The sequence below is a fragment of the Lissotriton vulgaris genome, chromosome 2_1 (genome assembly GCF_964263255.1).
Source record: "Lissotriton vulgaris chromosome 2_1, aLisVul1.2, whole genome shotgun sequence".
Lineage (NCBI taxonomy): Eukaryota > Metazoa > Chordata > Amphibia > Caudata > Salamandridae > Lissotriton > Lissotriton vulgaris.
This window is the reverse complement of record NC_141687.1, coordinates 158,307,642-158,329,724: the sequence shown is the minus strand read 5'-3', so window position 1 is coordinate 158,329,724 and position 22,083 is coordinate 158,307,642. Positions and strand designations below refer to the sequence as shown.

Below are 22,083 nucleotides of genomic sequence, written 5' to 3'. Positions count from 1 at the left end.
TATACGATTTTGGGTGATTATTTGATAGCCTAGAGGAATGGCTTCATGCAGGACTGGAGCCATATCCTCTCCCAACCATGATTCGGTTATGAATAGTATGTCTGGTTTTGCATCGGTGAGAAGGTCGTAGATGTGATGCTTGTTTTTAGAGAGGGATCGAGCATTTATTAGTAGACAGTGTAGATAGTGGCCTTTGGTGATAGTGGGACTTTGTTTTGTAGAAGAGTGATTAGTATTGTGTGGGTGTTTAGCAGGTGTGTTTTTAGTGCTGGTATTAGCTGTATTAGGATAGCAATCGTGTAGCTGTTCTGTATCGTGTTCCTCATCCAGTATGCTAAGAAGGCATTTTGATGGGTCTGCATGTGTATGTGTTGGAGATGGTGTTTGAGAATGAGTTGGAGTGCTCTGTTGCTTTTGTGGTGTAACATTGTTGTGCGGTAGACTTGGGGAAGCAAAGTTGTGAGGTGTGGCATGTTGCTTATATTTTTTGCGTATGTTGAAGGCGGAAGGTGTATGAGTCAGGGGAGGTGGTGCAGCATGTGGGTCATGTCGTAATGTTTTAAATTGTCCAATGGATGAGAGGCGGTTAGAAGAGAGGTGCTGCATTTCTGTATCTGTGTTAGGTGTGGTGGAAGAGTGAAAGCTTGGCATTGGAGTTTGTTCCTTTGTGTGCTTTGAAAGGTGGGTATATGTATGTATTTTGTGATGGTAAGTATTATGAGGTGTTGCGCTCTGAAGATCTTGTTGTGCTGGTGTGTGTGATATGTTTTGCTTTTGAGGTGTGGTGAAAAGGGGTGCTGATGTCTATGTTTCATGCACCTGATTTGGTTGTGTAGTATTGTTTGTGAGAGGAGGGTGTGACGTAGAGGGGATGGTGATGTGTTTATTTGTAAAGTGTATGTTGTGTGTAGGAGGGAATGAAGTAGAGGTGAGAGTGTTTATCTTAGACTGGTTTGTTTCAAGAGTAACCAAGTGTGGTGGTGTGCAGTGTGTGTGTTGTGTGTTAGTATTATTATGGTAGAAAGGAGAGGAGGGTGTTTGTTGGACAACTGATGGAAGAATCATTATATATTTGTTAGTGATAAAAAGTGGACTGTTAGGTGTAATTATAGCTGGGAGAGTGTGTCTGAGTGGGATGTAGTTATTTATGGTGTTGATTGGCGTTGTGTTAGTGATGAGTGTATTGGTTAGTGGTAGAGGATAGAGTTGTGTACTGTTTGTGGGTAATGGTGGATATGTGTGGTAGTTGGGATAGTAGGGTGTGTAGATGTGGTTTGGTTGGGTTTGTAGTGCAGGCTGGTACATCAATCTGTGCATAGTGTTGTGCGTGGTGTATATTTGGTGTGAGTGTATTGCTCTGTTTGTGGTTGTTGATGGTGTGGGCTGGGTATTGTTAAATGAGAAAAAGGGCAGCATTTCTGGCCCTAGTCCCGACCAGGCTCAAACAGGCTCAAACAGGCTCAAACAGGCTCAAACAGGCAACTGCCCTTGCCCTCTTTGCCCTTAGCCTCGACACCCGGGCTGAAACGCCCTAAGCCTGGCCTTTTTTGTAGCCCTAGTAATCAGGTGACCCCTTCGGCCAATGGGAACCCTAACACTATCCAATCACAACACTAGCCCTAGCATCTACAACCAATAGGAGACCAGGACCTTGTAGCCAATCTTAGCCCTAGTCCAAGCACCTAATCAGTTCAAAAACCCTGATCTCTACGTCCAATAAAGGCCACAGCCCTACCAGTAGTCCCAACCCAAGTCAAAGCAGCCAATGGTACAGGTAGCCCTAGTCCCTTCTTCCAATAGAAAGCCTTACACTACTCTTAGTCCGACAACTGGTCAAACAACCAATCACACCAGAGACCCTAAACACTACTTCCAATTAAAGCTCTAACCCTAGCCCTAGTCTCACCCTACTCCCAACAACCAATAACATAGGAAGCCCTAGTTCCTTCTTCCAATAGAAATCCTAACCCTAGCCCTAGTCCCAACCCTGCAATGATTGAATCACAGACCGAGAAACCAATCAGAATCCTCAAATACCCAACCAATGAGGACATTAACCCTAACCCAATAGAAACACCAGATACAACCACCAATCAGTAAACACGTGTGCCAACCACTAGCACACCATATAAGGTCCCAGCAACCTCAGACAAGGTTTGCTGGCCAGGGAGTTGGAAGCTGCTTGCTCCTGTTCAGAATTTCCTAGGAGACAGACAGGCTCAATCCACAACTTTGGACTTCAGCAGGTAAAGGCTTCACTAACTCGATATCTAACAATACTGTTTGAATAAAGCTTTACTCCCCCTGCTGGCCAAAAAACGAAGTGCACAGGCCCCAGTAAATACAGTTTCAACAGCTCACAGAAGCACCCTCTGATGTAGAAAATCCCTGTTGCTGGGGGGGGGGGGGAGGGGGGGGGGAGGCAGGAGGGCTGGCCTCACTGCCTTGTGAACACAAAATGGAGGCTGGGGGTGCACCGCTTGAGCACACAGGCCTAAGCACAGAGCAAAGGACAAATTTGGAGGGAAAACAGATTTGTCACCAAGGAATGAGAGGGACAAACTACAGAGGTTGGACTGCAAATCCCACAATTCAACACACTAAATGAAGGCAATCAATGGCAGGGAAAAACCACACATATAAAACACAACACAGGTGATAAAATATGCAATTATATAGATCTTTTGTTTAGGATCTGGTCTAAACAGTTCATCTTCCTCTACAACCTTTTTCGGCGTCAACTTTTTCGGTTTAGACAGAGGTTGTTTTTAGCGTTTTGCCTTGGGAGGTATTACAGCGTCCTGTGGCAAAGTTTTCAGTGCCGAAGGTGTTGTTTTCCGCTTAGTAGGAGTGTCCAAGGACTTGGGAACCTCGGAATCAGGCTTTGTGGGTGTTGGCACCGGAGTGGGAGTCTTTGGAGTGGAAGCTGGCTTCATCGGCTTCGTGGCGTCGGGCGCTGGCTTTCCCTCCTTAGGTTCGGAAGTGGGCGGCTTCGGAGCCGGAGCTTCTTTCAGTGCCTGTACCTCTTTAGGCTTCGGCGTCGAAGGATCGTTTACTTTCGGTGCCAAAAGGTCTTTCGCTTTCGGTGCTGAAGGGTCTTTTGGCCTCGGTGCCGATGGAAGTGGTGGAATCGGCACGTGTGACTTGCTTGGTGCCGAAGCACCTGAAGGGGTAGTTATCCTCAGAGCCAAGCTCGAAGGCTGGGCTTTAGGAGGAAATACTTACTCTCGACTGGGCCCCTAGGGCGGACTGCTGACCTTCGCCTTTGGCTTGGGCAGTGCATGTGGTGCAGGGGCAGAAGTACTCACAGGTTGACGTGATGGAATCGAGTCGTCCGAGTCCTCTGCCTCTGATATGATCTGGAGATCAGGCGAATCCTCTTCCGGAATGAGCGGAACCTCGTCGTCGAAGATATCCTCCGGTGCTGGGACTGATCTCCTCATTTCGTGTCGACGGGCCCTCCGATCCCGGATGGTCTTTTTCGATCGGAAGGATGCAAAAGCTGTGCAGGTCGACTCGTTGTTATCCGGCGATAGACAGAGGTTGCAAACCCCGCGGTGATCGCTATGTGGAAATTTTGCTCGGCATACCGGGTATTTCTTGAACGGAGTTCTTTCCATGTGGTGTAGGCCGCACGGCGTCAATAGGCCCAGCGGCCCGCGTCGATGAACCGGAATCAAGTCGATGGCGTCGAAAGTTGTATTCGATGTCGATATTAGTTATCGGAATTTTTTGCGCTTCGAAGTTGCAGAAAAAGTTTTTCTAGCTGGAGCAGAGAAACTTTCATCCGAACCCAGTGGCGGAAAAATACAATCTAAGGATGGAGACGATGCCCAAGCGCAGTATTGTCCAAGGGAGGAGTCACCTATATCGTGACTACAAAGACTTCTCCAAGAAGACAACAACCTGCAATCATCCGAGCCCAACCCCAGGTGGCGATCTAATGCATAGTGTACGAGCTGCAGCTCATATGCCTCGAACATGCATAGTGGCATGAAATGTGACTGTTTATTGCACGTCAGATAGGAGTGATGTGGGGCCTGGGAGTTACTGGGTTGCAATAACCCCATCGGATGCAAGGATGTAGGGCTTTATCCTGATACAAAAGTTCATGATCATTGTTACAACTCCGGCAGTGTATCCTTACAGAATGGTGGCGTGAACTGTTGTGGCACTTTGCACATGTTTGGTGGTATTTTGCAATGCAAGACAACCCCAGGCACGTGCATGAGTAGTGAAATACGCTCTGCTATAATAGGGGCTCAGGGCACGGAGACCCACCGGCTGGTGATGCTACAGATGTGTCAATGTCACTCACTCCACAGGCTGCCTAGGTGCAAGGATTGGTTGAAGGGCCTCTTCCAGTAGTGTGGGTGGTGGCTTTATAGGTGGCCTCACTCCAGTGCCAGATGTCTCTTGCTGCTGGCCTTCTCCTATGTCCTGGAGCACATATCAAGCCATCTTTTGTCAATTTCCTCAATATTCCATGTGGTAACTCTGACAGCGTTTATTCACTCCTGAATCCTTTGGCATCTGTGACGCTTCATGGAACAAGTAATGATGACTTTCTGAACTGGGTTTTTTTGAGACACATTCCTCTGTGATGATCTGAAACTCCATCCTGTTAAACTCTTTTTCCCTTCCTGGAACCCTCAACACTTCCAGGCTCCTCACTGGACACATTTAGCTCTCCTCTGAAATTGTGTTTGCCTCAGGTCCTCTACTGAGCCGACTTCTGACTTTTATTTGATTGTGAGCACTCTGGGACGGGAAGAATACTTTACATGAGAGACTCTGCCCATGGTGGTTGCCGGAGCTGAGGAAACTCTTAGATTTTAAGTAGCCAGTGTTTAAATGTGTTTTGAACGTGTGCAGGTGTTCAGACCATTGCCTAGTTCTGCCTCACCTTTGCAGTCAGAGGGGTCCACCCGGCTGTGCTCCTGTGTTGTCAGTGATCAGTCTCATCTCCACACCTGCATCTTGCTGGTTGGGCCCTTCAGTGTCGGACTGGGCTCTACAGCACCTGGCAGTACCGGAATGGCTGGTCTTACAGGTGAGAGTCGGGGTCTGTTTTCTGTCTGTTCCGACGGTTTTTACTGATGATTTTCCTGATATTACTACAAAAGCTGCCCATAGCAAGCACAAATGCATGCAGTCTTCCACCCCTTGCAACATACCCCTACAGCGTGTATATAATACGAGATCAAAACTGCCTCAATTTGCAAATGTGGGCGACGGTTTTAGTTATCTAGTGCGATAATGAGGGCTGCTGTTATGTGGGTAGGCGGGCTATTTTCTGTCCCAAATTGACCCTGAAGGTATTTGCCAACCTAACTTTTGATTGGATGGGCTGCTTATAATTTACGGGTGCAAATCCACTGTAGGGACTCAGAGAAGATGAATTAGCACTCGTAAATGGATTTCTTCACACAGAAAATGCGTCAGTAATTAAGTCTTGGCATTGCTGCAGGATTCTGGGTGTTCGAGGGTAGGAATAACAGGGAAAGGCAGTGCCCGCCCAAAAACTTGAGAGTTCGCGGTTGTGAATTAACCTTTTGCTGGCAGTTTACAACCCTGAAAAACGTTTAAAGATTTACTTCTTTCAAAGGAAGAGATAAATCTGCCTTTATGGTGGGACTGGGGAGAAGGGAGGAGATTTCCCCAGAGGGTAAATTATATTCTCGGAAACAAAAAACTTTAGCAAATGCGATTGAGCTGCAGTATGACATTTCGTCATGTGAACATTTTCATTACCCCCAGGTCCCTCCGTCCTCGACACCTTCATACTTAACAAGTGGAGATGACCATCTCCCGACAGAAAAAAACAAGAGGAATGCTGGGACACTAATACTGCCCCTCCCCCCGGGAGTACATAAGCAGTACTTACCCAGAAGACCTCCTGTTCTTTTTTCTGTCTGTCGACAGAGTTGATGGTGTGCTGGTGCTGCTCCTGCTGGGCTTGAGTGGCGGTGCTTCTCTTCTCCCCACGCCCTGCTGCCTGGCTGTGTGGGCATGGGGTTCCCTGGCCTGCCGGGCTTCCTTGGAGTCAGTCTTTCTCTGGAGCCGGTGTTTGGATTGGAGAGTTCCCGGCTTTGCTGTGTGCTGACTACGCCTGCCGGCCCTTTGTCGCTGGTGCTGGAGTTCCCGGTTGCTTCCGGGTCGCGGGCTCGGCTTCCCGAGCCTGCCCGGGGTGCCGTGCCTTGCTGGATGGGCTCCTGATGGTCTTCTGCTCGGCGGTGCTGTGGGGGCCTTGTTCCTGGGGTTGGCCCCCACTCCTGGTGAGTCCCGATTTCAGGATCCCTTTTTTCTTCTGCCTGGCGCTCGTGACCGTTTTCTTCCTGTTTCAGGGGCCCTGAAGTTACATTTGGAAATGCTTGTGCGTGTGACTTTCATGCAGTATGTTTTTGTTTCTCCCCGTTTCGACGTGGAATTATATTTCAGTGCTGAGGGAAGCTGTGCTTTTCTGTGTTTCGTCCTGTATTGCCAGCAACGCATTCACGGCAGCTCCTGCACTGAATCATTTCGGTTTCAGTGTTGACAGTTCACCGAGTACAGAACTCTTGTTTCTATTTTGCTTGTGGTTCTGCTCTGTACGGAAAGCCTTTGCTTTATTGGCTGCGCGCACCTGGCCTAGCTTCTATGGCTCTCTGCTCGCAGCGCTTCTCTTCCTGCCCCGGAGGGTGAACTACTAGGGGGTTCAGGGACTCACGCTCAGCCGCTGCTTAGTTCTGCTGTGTGAGCTCCCCACGCTGTGCCGCTGGCTGCGCTGGGGCGTTTCCTGTTCACATTCCTGTTGTCTCCTTTGGAGGGTTTATGACAGTTGTCCGGGCTGTGTTTTTTTCCGACCCTGTGAGCTCTGTGTGTGGGTCGTTCTTTTTGGTTCTGTTCCCTGCCTCTGGTCCGATGCTTTGAGGGGTGTTGGCGCCATTCTTGCTGTGTGTTGGTTCTCCCTTTGCTGGCCCGCCTGTGTCATCTGCTGTGGGGTGATGTGTTCGTCTCTCGGCTGGTGCAGTCCCCCTCCTGTCTTGTGTGCCGGGTTCGGGTCTCGGCGGTGACACGCTGCGTCCTGTGCTTCTGGGCGGGTCACTTGCTGTTCCCATGGCCTTCGCATGTTCCTGTGTCCTCATGTGTCGCGCCTGGTGCCTTTGCTGCCCCTGTGACTCTCCTTTGCCTTGGGTGTCCTGGGCGCGGTGCCTCTGCTTGTCCCTGGGCTTTCTGTGCTCAGCCGGAGAGGGGGGGGGAGGTTGTTCGTGGATTTGCGTCCCTGGTATGCCTTCTGTTTTTTTGGGCTCCGTGGTTCTTCTTGTGCCTCTGGTGTCGCTGGCGCTCCTGCCCGTGGGTTCGAGTCCGGCCGCTGCTATCCTGATGTCCGGTGTTGGTGGGTCCTCTGTTCGCCTGCTGGTGCCGGTCCTGGGGTACTGACGGGTGTGACTTCTGGCGTGTCTTGTACCTGGGTCGGTGCCTCCTGTGGGTGCCGGGGTTTGTTGGGGGCTTGCGTTCTTCGCTGTGATTCGTCACGTGTTACTTTTTGGGATGTCCTGCTGCTGTCTCTGGAGTCCACGCTGCTTGCCTCCTGTGTGGCTTGTTCCTGGTCTACGGCCTTGCTGCTGGCCCGCCCCGGGTCTTGCTGTTTTCGTATGGTGGGCGTTCCAGGGTCTGCTCCTTTTGGTACTCTTCTTCTGGATGTGCCTGTGCTCTTGGCGGCTCTGTGGGCGTTCACTTTCTGTTTGTGGCTTGACTCGGGTTGGCGTGGGTTCCGGTCGCCTCTGTGGTGGCTGGTTTCTTTTTATTTCCGCTGGCTCTGCCTTTGCTTGCTCCTAGGGTTCCCTGTGTTGGGGTTTTTCTGCGTGCTTGCTTGCTCCTTGCTCTCTGCTGCATGGCGTTCCTCTCTTCTTTGGCGACGGCCTGTGGGGGGTGCGTTCTGTTTCCCCCTCTGCTTCGGGATGCCTACCCCGCCTGGTGGTGGGTCGGTGTTCCTGCTCCTCGGGCCGATGCGGGGTGGGGTCCTGTGGGCTCCCCTGGTTCCGGTTGGCCTGCCGTGCTGTTTTCCCTTCGTGGCCTTGCCTCTGCTGCGGGCTGGCTGTTGTGTCCTCTGCTCCGCTTGGGTGTCCTGGTGCTTCGCTTCCTGGCTTCTGTGTGGTTGGTCGCCTGTGGGGCTCCTGGTTCCTGGTCCTGTTCCTCCAGTCCCTTGGGCTGTGCCTGGTTCCGCTCATGGGTGCTTGCCTGTGTCTTGCCGGGGGCTCTTTGGGGTGGTCTGCCCTCTCTGCCTGTGCTTGGGTGGCTTGTGCTGCCTTGGGCTCGGCGGTTCTGCTTTGGCCCTGTCGGCTCCTGTTCTCGTCTGTTCCCTGCTTGGTGCCTGTTTGTGGTGCCTGCCTGGGTCTTCCTGTTGGTGTGGGCTTCCCTTGCTCCCGCTTGGGGCTTCTGGTGTTGTCCGGGGCTTTTCTGTGTGCTTGGCCTGGCTGCTTTTCCGCTGGCTCCCCTGGGCTGGCTTTTGGCTGTCTGCCCCTCCTGTTTCTGCCGGGGTGCCTGTCTGGTTTGTTCCTGACTGGGGCCTCCGGGCTGCTGCCGGTTCCGGTCATGCCTCCTGTTCTCCGGGTTGGTGTGCTGTCCCCGTGCTCCGCTGTCTGCTCTGTGTTGTGCTTGGTCGGGCCGGCTTGGTCCCTGCCTGGCCTTCTGGGGCTGCTGGGGGCTGTTGGCTTCCGGGTCCGTCTCCTGTTGGGGGTGTTTGCTCCCTGGGTTGTTCTGGTCTCGTCTGGTTCCCTTGGTGGGGGCCTGGCTGTGGTTTTGGCTGGGGCGTGCCGCTCCTGCTTGTTGGGCTCCTTTTTGGGCTCTGCTTCCCTGCTGGTGTCCCTTTGGGCCCTGGCGGGGTGTTCTGAGTTGGGGCCGCTTCCTGGTGGTTCCTTCTGGGCCTTCTCCTGCTGTTGGTTCTCTTCCCGGGCTTGTTTTCCCAGTGTTGTGGGCCTGTGTGGGGTTCTGTGGCTATGGTTCTGCCGGCTTCTTGCTGGCTGTGTGTGGCTTCGGGCTGTGCCTTCTGGGTTTTCGGGCTGTGCTGGCCCTTTTTGGCCTGCTATGGGGGTTGTTGCCGGCCTTTTCCGGGTTCTTCCTGGTTCTGTGGTCCTGGCTCGCTCCTTCCTCCCTTGCTTGCTTTCCCGGGCTTTGTTCCCGGTGTGGGTCTGTTTGGTTGCCCCTCCATCTGTGGTTGGGGTGCTGTTCTGTGGTGCTCGTGCCTCTGCGAGTCCCTCCCTCCTGGCTGCGGGTTGTCTGTGGTTTCATGCTGCTTGGTCCTCTGCTCTTCTTCTGGGGTTTGCTTGGGCCTGCTGTTCCTCCTGCGTTGTCGGGTTGCTTGGCTCTGGTCCTGGCTTCCCGGTTCTGTTGGGGTTTGTTGGCCTCTTTTTTTGCGGTTTGCTTGGCTCCTCTCCAGCATTGCTGGGTTGGGGCCTTGTGGTTGCGGTCTGGGTGCTGTGCTCCCTGGGCTTTCTTTTTCCCGCTGCTCCTGCCCTTGCTGCTTGCCTGGCCTGGGTGTGGGGTTACTGGGCGGTCCTGTGTCTTTAGGGCGCCTTCTTTGTGCTGACCTCTGTGCCACGTTGGGCGGCTGCTGGGGTTTCCCGTTTGCTCTGTGCTCCCCTCCTGCCTTGTGTTCCTTCCCTTTGGGGTTGGGGTTTTCTGGGCTTATGGTCGCTTTCTCTGTTCCCAACCTGGTTGAGTTTTCTTTATTGCTGGTTTCCGGTCTTGTTGGCCTCTCCTTGTTTGGTGGGCTTTCGGCTGGGTTCTGGGGTTCTTCCCCGTCCCTGTCTTTTGGGTCGGGTTCTCGGTCCTGTTCGGCTCCTGGGTGCTTGTTGCTTCCTGGGCCTCCTCGGCGGGGTTTCCTCCTCGGGTCTCTTGGGCTCGAGTCCTTTCCTTTTGGGAGTTTGGCCGTGTTTCTGGCCTGTGCTTCTCCTTCCTTTTTTGGGCTGGGTGCTTGCGTCTTCGCTCTGTTGGCCTTTTCTTCTTTGGCTTTCTTCCGGGTTGTCTCGTCTTCCTGGTGGGTCTGCCTGGCCCTGTGTGCCTTCCTGCTGGTTTTGGCCTGGGCGGTCTTCTCCGGTGGGTTGTTTTGGCTGGTCTTGTTGTTCTGGTCCGGGTCCCGGTTGCCGGTTGCTCGGGTTGGCGGCCTCCTTTGTTTGGAGCCCTGGGTTTTTCTTTCTCTCCGGCCCTTGTCCCTGCTGTCCTGTTCTGGGTTGCGGGCCAGATGTTTCCTGAGGTCTTCCTTTCCTCCTTCTCGGTGCTCCCTTGGGTGGCTGCTTTTGTTGTGGTTTCCTGGGTGTGCTTGTGCGTGCGGAAGGCCGGGTTTCTGCTTTGGTATTCTCCACTTGTTAAGTATGAAGGTGTCGAGGACGGAGGGACCTGGGGGTAATGTCCTATTACTTACCGGTAATCTTCATTATTCCGGGTCCCGTAGTCCTCGACACCTTCATACGCCCCTCCCTCCCTCCCTCCCGGACGGCGGCCTTCCTGTCTGGGCTAGTTAGTACAGGAGGTCTGCTGGGTAAGTACTGCTTATGTACTCCCGGGGGAGGGGCAGTATTAGTGTCCCAACATTCCTCTTGTTTTTTCTGTCTGGAGATGGTCATCTCCACTTGTTAAGTATGAAGGTGTCGAGGACTACGGGACCCGGAGTAATGAAGATTACCGGTAAGTAATAGGACATTCCTATACCCAAAAATTATCACTCCTGGGCATACATTGGGAAGATGTGATTATTTTAGGAATTCTGTCTAAATAAAAAAAAAATTATAAATGTTCTCAAATTGTCAGTTTAAGACTACGTGAGTATTTTTTTATTTTAGATAACTCCGTGTGGGTTAAACCGTCCTGGTAATTCACATAAGCTATTACTTCAAATATAGTTTCGCCAGTATAACAAACTCTTCTGCGTTATTCTGGGCATTGGGTTTTAAAGGATTCTCTGTATAGCTTTCATGGGTTCCGGACTCTTTCAATATAATTTGATGTGCCCTTGCACAGAATTGTGCACTTTCACAGACATTCTTGCCTTTTGTATTAAACAATGCACAGCAATTTATAAAAGAATGTTGTCTTTTTTTTAAAGACTATCTGTGCTCTAGCTTTAAACGCCCATAAGCAGTTTCTAAAAACTCTCTGTACTTTGCATCCAACTTTGTGGCATGTTTTTAAGAATATTCAATAAAATCCTTTTGCATTTTGGGTAGCAAATGGCACTGAAATTTGCATAACTCTAGTAAAATATGTATACGTTTATGTGGGAGACTCAAATGTCACATTTTCCCACTAAAATGTCAACATTGCCCATTTGGCTTCAGTCAGGCCATAGACCCTGCATATTACACAACGCAGCTCGGGGGTACTTAGGTTGTAATCATTGTAAGACAAATAAGAAATGGACGACTGTAAGCCTCAGCAGTAACAAAACATCAGTGCGCGCCTCACGCTGAAACTAAAAAGCAGCAGGGGGAGGGGATATAGAAGAGGGAGCCTGATCCAGTTAACCTTGCGGGAGCGAGCGAGTTAATTTCAAACATATGGTTTGAAAGCTCGCTCCCGCAAGGGAATTGCCAAAAGTGCACGCTTTGCCATTCAAAGCAATGCAACGCATGCACGTTTTTGCCCGCAAAGCTGTGCCCATGACTAAAGGTCTTTTTCCTATGCAGCGCATGCACACTGCGTAGGTGAGACCTAAAAATCTGCACTATGAGGAAACTAAAGCAGCTGATAAACAAAATCATAAGTTGAGATTCGATGCAACTGTTGACGATTTGTCATTGAGTCAGTAATGAAAATGAAGAATGCAGGTAATAGAGTAGGGCTCTCTGGGATAAGGTGAAACATTACCGCTCTGCAAGCTCCCAGTCCTCCTGGATCTGCTTCTGTCGTGCTTTTTGATACTCTTCCCTCCAACACTTGGAGCAGAAACCCTGCCAAGCAGGGTTGCCAAAGTATCCACATCCTTTCTTACAAAGAAGCTCCGACTGGTCCACATGAATTCCCCTACGTTCCGGCTTTAAGCTCATCTTCCTCCTGAGAAACAAACCAAAAAAAGAAATTTAAATATGTTCTGCGGTAGTGAAAACTGGGAGCATATAAATCATCAATACAGTAAGTGCATAGCAATATCAAGCAGAGAAATAGGAAATATTTATCTAAGAAATGAATACATATATTAGAAAAATAAGATTTAAGTTTACTGAAAGTGAAAACTTTTTAATGAATTAAATTACACATATTTGTAGAAGGTCATCCTCAAACTGAAGCAGACACTGTGTAACTTATTAATTATTCTAAGAAAAGCTTTGGTTTGGATCTTGCCGAGAGCCTTCGCTCTGTCGCAGAGTTAAAGCTTATTAGTGCTCAGTAGCTCTGAGCAGCATATCCAGCCTTTTCATTAGGATTAACCCCTTGGCTGCTGGGGCTATTTCCCTGCTGTGCTGGGAGGCGGGGAGGGAGCGCGCACAGCGCCCCCATGCTCATGACGAGCTCAGCTCGTCATGAGCCACGGTGCTCCCGTCCTTATGACGAGCTGAGCTCGTCACGACCACGTCTGTTTAATGGAACGCTCAGCACAGCAGGGGAATTAGCCCAGCGTGCGAGCGTTCCACTGGCCATGAAGAGTTCAGCTCGTCATGAGCACCGGAGCACCGTGGCTCATGACGAGCTGAGCTCGTCATGGGCATGGGAGGGGTTAAAAAAAATGTACTTGACCCCCAACACTGCTATTGTACCGGGTACACAAGAAAAGTAACAGTGCCGGACCCTGAATCTCAGAGGCTCAACCACTGATCTCTAGGATTCCCCCCTTTGACCCCTCGCAATAATGCTTTCAGAGATATGGCAAAAGCATATGTCATGCAATAAAGAAAATATTATCACTTATCAAGCAAAATAATTTAATTAGGGCCTCATTTGGAGTTAGTCAGAGAGTATGACAGCTGGTATAGTGGAGTACTTTACTACTCATAGCCAAGGGTACTCTGCCTGTCGAATTTAGAGAGGTCCGTCAGCCTAGTGGCCATCATGGCGGTTCCTGTTAGTGCACTGAAAGTTTGACCGCCGGCTCTTTCAAAATGACATAGCCATACCTTAAACCTTAATATGTTTTTTTATTTTCAAAAACAAAATCCCAAAGCAGGATTTTCTATTTACAAGGAACATTTTTTTTTTTAAATAATGAGCCTCATTGCTATAGGATGGCAAGGGGGTCATTTACAAGTTTACACTGACCCTTACACCAGGTTTCATCTGGCAATGACAGAAAGTGAATACTGGTCAATTGATGCCCCATTCTAAATCAGGCCGGCAGTCAAATTGCCAAACCTTGATGGCTCTTACTCTGCCTGGCTGTCGGAGGGGTTTGTCAGCACATACTTCAGTATGCTCAACTCTAAATGAGGGAGATGGAACTTCATTTTGGCAGAGAGGGTTCTCTGTTGCCTTTGCGACAGTGTACTCTCTTCGCTATACTCTAAATCTGGCCTGAAGCCAGTGAAGAAAAGAAAAAGGTATTTAATGGCTAAATAGGAATCCAACCATGTATGCCTTGATTCAGCCATGTGTGATTTCCATTGCTCCATAAGTGTTGTGCAAAAATCAAGTTAAAGTGATCGAATCAAAATAAACCATAACAGAAATGTCATTGCCAGACATGAGTAGTCACTAGCACCCAGAATCTCCAAATAGGTCAGAAAATTACTCTTGCAGATGTATGCCTACCTGGGGAATGCATTTTAAACTCCACCAAAAACTTCAGAAGTACTTCTGAGAAGTTGCGACTTGCACTTTCTCATGAGTAGTACCGGCATTCTTTAAAGAGTTCCAAGTTTCTCCCACGCAAAGGAATGTTCACAGGCATTTTTGTACATGCTGTACCCTCACACTTCACAACAGTGCACAGACAGCATTGATTGTATTTTTTCCCTCTATAAAGAAAATGTTACAAGTAACAATTTTGGGGCTTCTTCCCCAATCCCATACGCCCACCACGGATATTGATTTACTCCTGACCTTGTCAGGAGTAAATTTCTGACCAGGACTACGGTAGAAATGAGCCGTGAACATTTTTGGGTGTAACGAATTTGACAAGTCATTTTCACGCAGGATTGCCCACTTCCTCCCTCCACCCCACGAGCAGAATTACTAATGTACAAGCACGTGTAAGTAAATCTTTATCAAGTACAAAACTGGTTTTGCCATTCCCAAATATGGATATATGCTTGTAGCTAGCCATTTGCACATCTAACTTCTAATTAGATACACAAATAGCTTTGAGGCTCAGGACCACGATGTTTAAAGGAACGTGTTTTAGACAAACTCAAGAGACTGGACAGAAGAAGGATGAAATCGAGCCTCCATTATGTGTGGTGAAGAATAATTCTGGCACCTGTTCGAGCAGGGAATAACAATTATAAAACTCTGCGACCATTACTGCATCTATCACCAGGTAAGGTTTTGCAGGTCGAAATTGCTGTAATTTACCTGAAAAACTGGAATTTAGCCCAAAGCATTAATTTCCCAGTTCAATCTCCTTTTACAGCTGGAAATTCCAATTAGAGATAATTATCACACCCAGAAAACCGGGTAGCAAACTTCACGTAGGACCTCATATAAATAGGGTTTAACAGACTAGTCGAAATTATTTGTTAAAAAAAAAAGGAATTGAGGTAGAATCTAAATCTATAATCTCCAACGATAAACTACCTATCATGCCAGACACTATAAAGAGACAGTCTCATGGCATCCTCTGCAGGCATTATTGAAATGTTGCCCACCTTTTTTCTTTTTCAGAGTTTTATATAGCGCAAACTTGACCCGAATCGGGTATGAGAGCGCTTTACATAGCACCAGTTGCATTACATGAGGACACATTCATTTTTGTTAGGCACAGGGAGATCAAGTTATTTGACCAGAATCAGAGGATGTTCAGGAAAGGGTGGGCCGCTTGGCCCCCCTGCACGCATGGCGGGGCGCCAGACCCCCCTTCCCCCTGCACTCTCGGTGGCGGGGCATGTCTCTTCGTCGCGTCTTGATGGAGCGGCGGGCGCGCCCCACCCCCGATTGCTTCTGGGTCAATGCAGGAGCCGGCACCAATCTGATTGTTTCCGGGTCAAGGGGGAGGAGCTAGGGGTGGGGGGGCGGACCAGTGGGAACTGGTCCGCCCCCATTAAGGTTCAAAGGCCGGGAGAGCGCGGGAGGCGCCCTCTTGTCCTAGCGCTCTCCAGGCCTGTACCAAGCCCCCAAGGGGCAGAATAATCTTTCTCGTTTCTTTTTCTCTCTACAGGAAATGAGCGTCGGTGTTTGCAGGTCGGAGAAGAAGTTGGCCCAGCGGAGCTCCTTTCTTTGAACCCGGGAGCGCTGGAAGCAGGCGAAGGGACGTTCTCGGTCAGGCACACAGGCTCGGTACCGCTGCCGCCGCAGGGTATCGTGAGGTGCTGGTTCTATCGCGGTAAAGCAACGAGGAGGGACAGGGCCGAGCGGGGTACTCGAGCAGTCACGATTTCTTTGGGCTGGTTAGCCACCCCGCACGTACACTATAACGTCAGTACATGGCGCAGAGTGAAAGGGCCCCGTTCTTTGATTAATGGAGTTCATGGGGCGTACGGGGGTAACCGGGAAGGGGGTGGGAGTACTATTTTCCGGGTAAACGGGCCTTCTGCGCATGCGCACTCGGATGTGAGTTCGTCGCTAGTTAATAAGGTTCTGACACCGGTTAGCGACCTTGCCGTAGGCCCAAAAGCTAGGATATGCAAAAATTCATATGCAGGATGTTAGATTTGGTTAGGAAACACGCTGTATTAGACATTTGTTAAGGTTAGCCCTTTGATACTGGTCTACATTAATTGTAATCTAATGTCAAATTTTTGCATATTAATTCTTGTGTAAATATTGTTTATTTCAACAATTTTTAATTTGTCTTCATGTTTTAATAAATACGGCCGGGCGTCGCGAGACCCACTGCCTTCCAAAGAAAATTCCTTGCATGTCTAACTGATTTAATGGTTTAATGTGGTGGTGCACGAAACAGGGAGCATCAATGTTCAGCGTCATTGCCGAGACTCCAACCCAGTTCCTCAGATTCGATGTCGACCACCCGAGCCGTTAGGGCAACACCTCTCCCCTTAAATTTGAAGGAAAGCAGTTCGAGTCTAACCCACTATGTTATTTGGATTTGCAGTAAATGGCATTGAAAGAGCTTGCTAGCTCTGATATTTTAATTGCACTTTTTACATTCAACCCGGACTCGCACACAACTACATTGTTCAGGATGGAGCTATGCGTACTGCACAATGGAAACAGGCCAAGTCTAATTAAGATACCAAGTAAACAGTGCCATGGCGGGAGTGAAAGACAAGGGCATTTTACACTGCCTGGTCAATCAGTGCGTGGATAGCGGGCCTGACTTTTCAAGTTGTCGCTGAATAACGTCTGTTTTACTTTAGTTTCACAAACAAATCATATCATCCTCCTTATGTGCAGTAACACAAGGTCATTGCACTGCTGTATTAGGAGAAAAAAAGACAGTGATATGCCAGAATGTAGACTATCTGCTCGTTTAGAAATGAAACCACATTTTTACCGCCACCAACATTCCCATTAACACTGAAATTCAGATGTTTGTATGTTCGGATACCAAATTAAATACATAATAGTTTGTTTATTTGTTTGATATATGCTTGATTCTGTGTTTGTGTTTTGATGTTCAAATCAAAGAGATAAACAGTGTGTGTATTTGTTTGATATATTCTTGTTTCTGTGTTTGTATGTTCAAATCATAGAAACCACCTAGTCCAGGGTCCCCCATGAGATTCAGTGCAAGTCAAGAGGTTAGGAACCACTGTCCTAATGCCCCAAGCTACAATACTACAAATTAGCCTAAATCAGAGCTACTTTAGGCATTAATTTTCAGCACAACATAAATGTTCGTAATGTTTCAACAGTTCTGGATTTACAGAAAAAAAGTGCAGATAATGTGCATTAGGGACAGCATTTCCTTTCAGCGCATTAATTTTGCTTTCACCAGCCATGCTGTGGATAGATCTATTCTCCAATTTTCATAGTTTGCACTGAAAAACTCGCCTCATTCAGTCGCTTTGACCCAGATGCATGTATCCAAATTCCAAATACATTTGACATTGCCTCGGCAGTCTCTGTAAATTGTAACAGATGTAGCAAATTGTTTCGCAAGAAATTGTTTTTAAGCATTTATAATAATTGATCATGAATTTTCATTTTTGCAGTTATTTTTTTCTGCGATAATCTGGCATTACACCATGCTGCATTGCTGTAATCATTGGCAATCTAATGCACAGTTGTCATCTGGCTCCATGCAACTATGGGGACCTTAAAATAGTTCTGTTTTACAGGCTTAGCACTAAGCGTGCAAATAACTGCAACAGGAAAAACTGCAATTCTCAGCATAGCTAGTGCTCTTGACGGACAAAAAGTGGATTCCATGTCAGCACCGGAGGCGAGGATTAGGCATGCATTTCTTCACTTTTTATTATAACAGAAGTTTTCTCACAGCCCATTCTTTGAATAAAAACTCGAAAAACTACATTTTCCAGGAACACTGAGAAAAAAGTTACTAAGTGTGTAACAGCCAACCAATCACCAACACCAACATAGTATAACCACCAGCTATCCTTTCTGTTTCTTCACTGCTCAGAAAGATGTGTACCTTTTTTGCTAAATACATTAAAGGGCCAAATATGGGCATTGACCGCTCACGGAGAGCATGTCAAGACAAACTTTTCAATGCCATAGGCCCCCTCACTAAGATTCTAGAACTGCATGAAGATACCAAGGCATCGAGGAATCCCATGCCAGCAGAAGCAGTCTCGGGATGGGTGCAAAGGGAAATCTGCATGCTGGAAATTCTAACTGCACCATGTGGGTGGAACGCCGCAGGCCACTCTTGATAAAGATAGATCTTTAGTTGATGGACCTTTCTACATCTGAAGCACGTGCATTGCCCAGGGCAATGTATTCAGTGAATCATTTGCGAAAGAACTTGGAAGTTTGTGGCCACCTCTCAGCTTTTGAACAGGTGCAATCTTCCATAAAGAAGATTTTTGCTGGAAAGTTTTTCCCTTGGGCAGGGGACGCTCCTCTGCCCGTACATGGCAGCAAGGATACTCCAAAGGTGCTCTTGGAAAGGTTGGGAAGGAGAAACGTCTGGCACGATTATTTATGGGCAATTCAGAATTTGTTTTTACCCTACAGAGCTGCCGGAATAGGCAGGAGCAATAGAGGTTGTTTCAGGGAAGGAACTTCCCCCTCCCCCCTAAGTAAAAATTGGGTTGACACGGAAGGGCTTCACAGACAACTGGAAACAAATCTCCTCAGATCCGTGAATATTGGAGTCAGTACAGGGCTTCTCCAGTGTTTTATACTACCTCTCTACAAACTACTTGCGCAAAACCCCTAATTTTTTTTCCATGGAAATGAATTTCATAGAAAATTAAATAAAGGAACACAAAGGTGTCATTTGCTGATCAGTACTCCATCCCAGGGATTTTATAATTAACCTATCCTGTTGTAGAAAAAGGACAAGGAGTTCAGACCCGTGATAAACCTGAAAAAGTTAAACAAATTAAGAGTATATCGCCACTTCAACATGAAAGAAATCCACCTCCTAAGAGAAATGCTCCCCAGGGACTGAATGGTGCAACTCACTCTGAAGGATGCCTACTTGACGGTCCTCATTTCCGCACCTCACAGGAGATTCTTTCAATTTAGATGTACGGATCAAGTCTATAAGTTTATGGCCCTACTGTTTGGCCTGTCCTCAGCTTTATAATGCCTTACAAAACTATTACAACTGGGTGTGGAGCACCTGCGGACGAGGGACATAAAGCTCATCATTTATCTGGACATGTTGATAATGGATCAATGTAGAGATTATCTGAAACACTACCGGAATACAACTATTGCCTTACTACAGAGTCTGGGTCTACTTAGATCTGAACCCGAACCAGTCCATGTCCTTCCAGGGATTCATCACAGATTCGAGGACAGCCACACTGGGCCTACCAGAAAGAAAAATTACAATGATCCAGAAGTAACTCTGCATCGTTTAACAGAGAGACAAGATCTCTCAGGCTGCTGGCCGTGATAGTAGGTCTCCTAGCATCATCAATCCAGGCGAACTTTCCGAGACCACTAGACTATAGGGCCCTTCAACAACTGAAAGCGGTTCATCTCAGGAAAGGGATGACATACTCTCAGAATACTTCCCTCCCACAGAAAGCTAGACAGAGATCCAGTGGTGGTTGGATCACATGGTGGCATGGAATGGGAGAGCAATCATTGGTTCCTACCCAGGCATCATCATCATCAGGATCCGATGCCAGGCAGTGGTGCTAGGTAGCAGGATGAAGAAAAATCTCAATTGGGGGATGGTCAGAGGAAGAGTTGGGTATGCATATAAATGGCCTGGAACCCTAGCCGGTTAATTCACCATCAAATACATGATGGACAAAGTATACTGCTGCGTTCTTCTAAAGCTGGATAACCTGTCAGCAGTGAAGTACACCCACAGATTGGGAGGCACAAGATCAAGAAATCTCACAGAGATGGCCAAGGATTTCTGGCATTTTTGCCTACAAAGACAGATCTCTGTGATATTGGAATACCTTCAGGGCAGACAGAACAAGGTAGCAGACTTCAATTCCAGATGCAGCCGAGACTCCAGTGACTGGAAACTAAATTGAGATGCATTCAATGTGATGATGATAAGGTGGAGTCAAGTCAAGTCAAGTCAAAGAATTTATATAGCGCGCTACATACCCAGAGGGTCTCAAGGCGCTTGAGGAGGGGTGGGGAAATCCTTGTCAAATATCCACGTTTTAAGTTGCTTTCTGAATGCTAGGTGGTTCTGGGTAAGGCGAAGGTAAGTGGGAAGTGAATTCCAGGTTTTAGCTGCCAGGTAGGAGAAGGATCTACCTCCCATGGTGGTTTTGTTGATGCGGAGTACAGTGGCAAGGGCCTGGTTGGCTGATCGTAGCTGGCGGGAGGGGGTGTAGAAGGACAGTCGTGTGTTGAGGCATTCTGGTCCGATTTCGTAGAGTGCTTTGTGTGCGTGGGTTAGGAGCCGGAAAGTGATGCGAAATAGGTCTTTTTGCTTCCAGACTCAAAAATCAACTACCCCGATACTTCAGCTGGAGACCAGCTCCAGGGGTATCAGCAGTGGACAATCTTTTCCATGAATGGTCTCCCAAACAGGACTATGCTCCCCCACATACCGTCTCCCCTTCGTAATCATCGCACGAGTAGCAGCCCAGGTCAGGAGACAGAAAGCAAATGTAATTATAGTGACAACAATTTGGAGGTCGCAACTGTGGTTTCCAATTCTGATGGAGTTGGCGTGTGATTGACTGATAGCCTTGCTGGTTGCACAGGATATTCCAGAGGACTGCACTGCGCTGGCCCACCCAATGGTGATTCAGGGACATCTAAGGCTCATGGTCTGCAAGATTTCCTGAGACCATGGGCGAGCAAAGAGGTTTTGGAACAGGCTACGGAATTCATCAAGCACACTTGGGCAGAATGAACCATCACATGCTACAGAACGGCATGGAGTACGTGGACCAGTTGCTGTCTGGCGAAATACCTGAAATCCATGGGAGCAGGAGCTATCCATATCCTGAATTTCCTTACAGAGACTGCGCATTTAGGCTTGGTGTGCAGGACGATCAATACCTTAAAGTCAGCTATATCAGCAGGCCATGCTGCTCCCATCAACAACTCAGCAGCAGGAGAATATCCTTGGATGTGTAAACTAATGAAGGGCATCCATCTACTCAAACCTCCACAACCCAAGTACTCTTCTTTGTGGAATGTCAGTAAGGTTCTTAATAGGCTTCTCTCCTAGCAAGATAATTAATTCCTTGCAAAGAAGAACCTATTGGAGAAACTCATCTTGCTGTGTATGATTTTCTGTAAGAAGTTTATTTGATGTCCACACTCTGGACATTACAAATTGGATTTTCACTCCGGACAGAGTAGATTTAAAGTCAGGATAGAGACTCTAAGGGGGGGGGCATATCTAAGCCACATGTTATGATTTCTTGAATTTCTGACACTCCAAGCAGAATAATTTTTTTAAATTAGTATTTCAAATTTGTTGTCAGAGTGCACCGTGACACTTCCATGTTTGCATTACCATTACATAACACGTCAAGAGAAACAGAAAGAAGACAGATAAAACAACTAGATCAACATAACAGTTCATTGCAAGAGGTGTGCGTCCCAATACATCAGTCCAGCCATCTCCACCTTCACGCAGCTTCAGATATAAAACATTATCAGTTTATAGGTATACAATGTAAATAGCATCTATCAACAGTCTGAATATCATATATTGTTTTGGCAGCAACTTTATCTCCCGTCGCAGGGACATCTAGGAATTACTCCTGTATAGTAGGCAGTGTATCAAAGTAGGCTAACTAAGGGTGCGTTGATCGACACTACCATTGGGGGAAGCTGTCGGTGTAGGGTTAGTGGTCTCTTCTCACCAGAGCTAGTCCAGAAATGGAGCCATATGTCCTTGGGTCTGGAGGCCGGGGCCATCAGTTCCAAAAAATTGGATAGCTGCTCCTGACAGAACGCAGCCGCCTTTATCCAGGAGGTAATGGATAGACCCTTGTGTCTCCCCCAGTGTATTGCAATTTCTCGTTTGGTCAGCAACAACGGCATTGCAGTCAGCCGATGTCCAGCTGGGGGAACCTTTTTGACAAATCCCATTAGGCCCACCAGTGGTGTGCGGTCCATTACCACTCCTGTAATGTCTTGTACACTTTGACCCAGCAATTCGTTACTGACGGACAGTACCATGCCAAATGTAGGAATGTGACATCTGGTGTCTTGTATTTCCGGCAGTTGCTGTCTGACCTTAAACCCATTTTCAAAAGTTGCAAAGGAGTTCAATATAATTGGTGTAGGAACTTGAAGTGGATTCATCTTAATCTATAGTTGGAGAAAAGTACTTCCAACTGGCTGCAGCAATAAAGCCATTGGACTGCTGCGAGTGGGATCTCAAGATCAGTATTCCAGATCTCTAGTGCTCGGGTGGATTAT

At 48.0% G+C, this 22,083-nt stretch overlaps 1 protein-coding gene across 2 annotated transcripts in view; it reads right to left on the bottom strand.

The window, feature by feature from the left end:
* The window catches only part of RABGEF1 (RAB guanine nucleotide exchange factor 1), a 415,118-nt gene that overhangs the window by 325,646 nt on the left and 67,389 nt on the right, over nt 1–22,083 (bottom strand). For both annotated transcript variants that reach the window (XM_086954629.1, XM_086954628.1), the window contains exon 2: nt 11,848–12,033. In XM_086954629.1, the coding sequence (XP_086810755.1) occupies nt 11,848–12,026 (179 nt within the window). In that variant the 5' untranslated portion in view covers nt 12,027–12,033. The remainder of the gene's footprint in view (nt 1–11,847; nt 12,034–22,083) is intronic.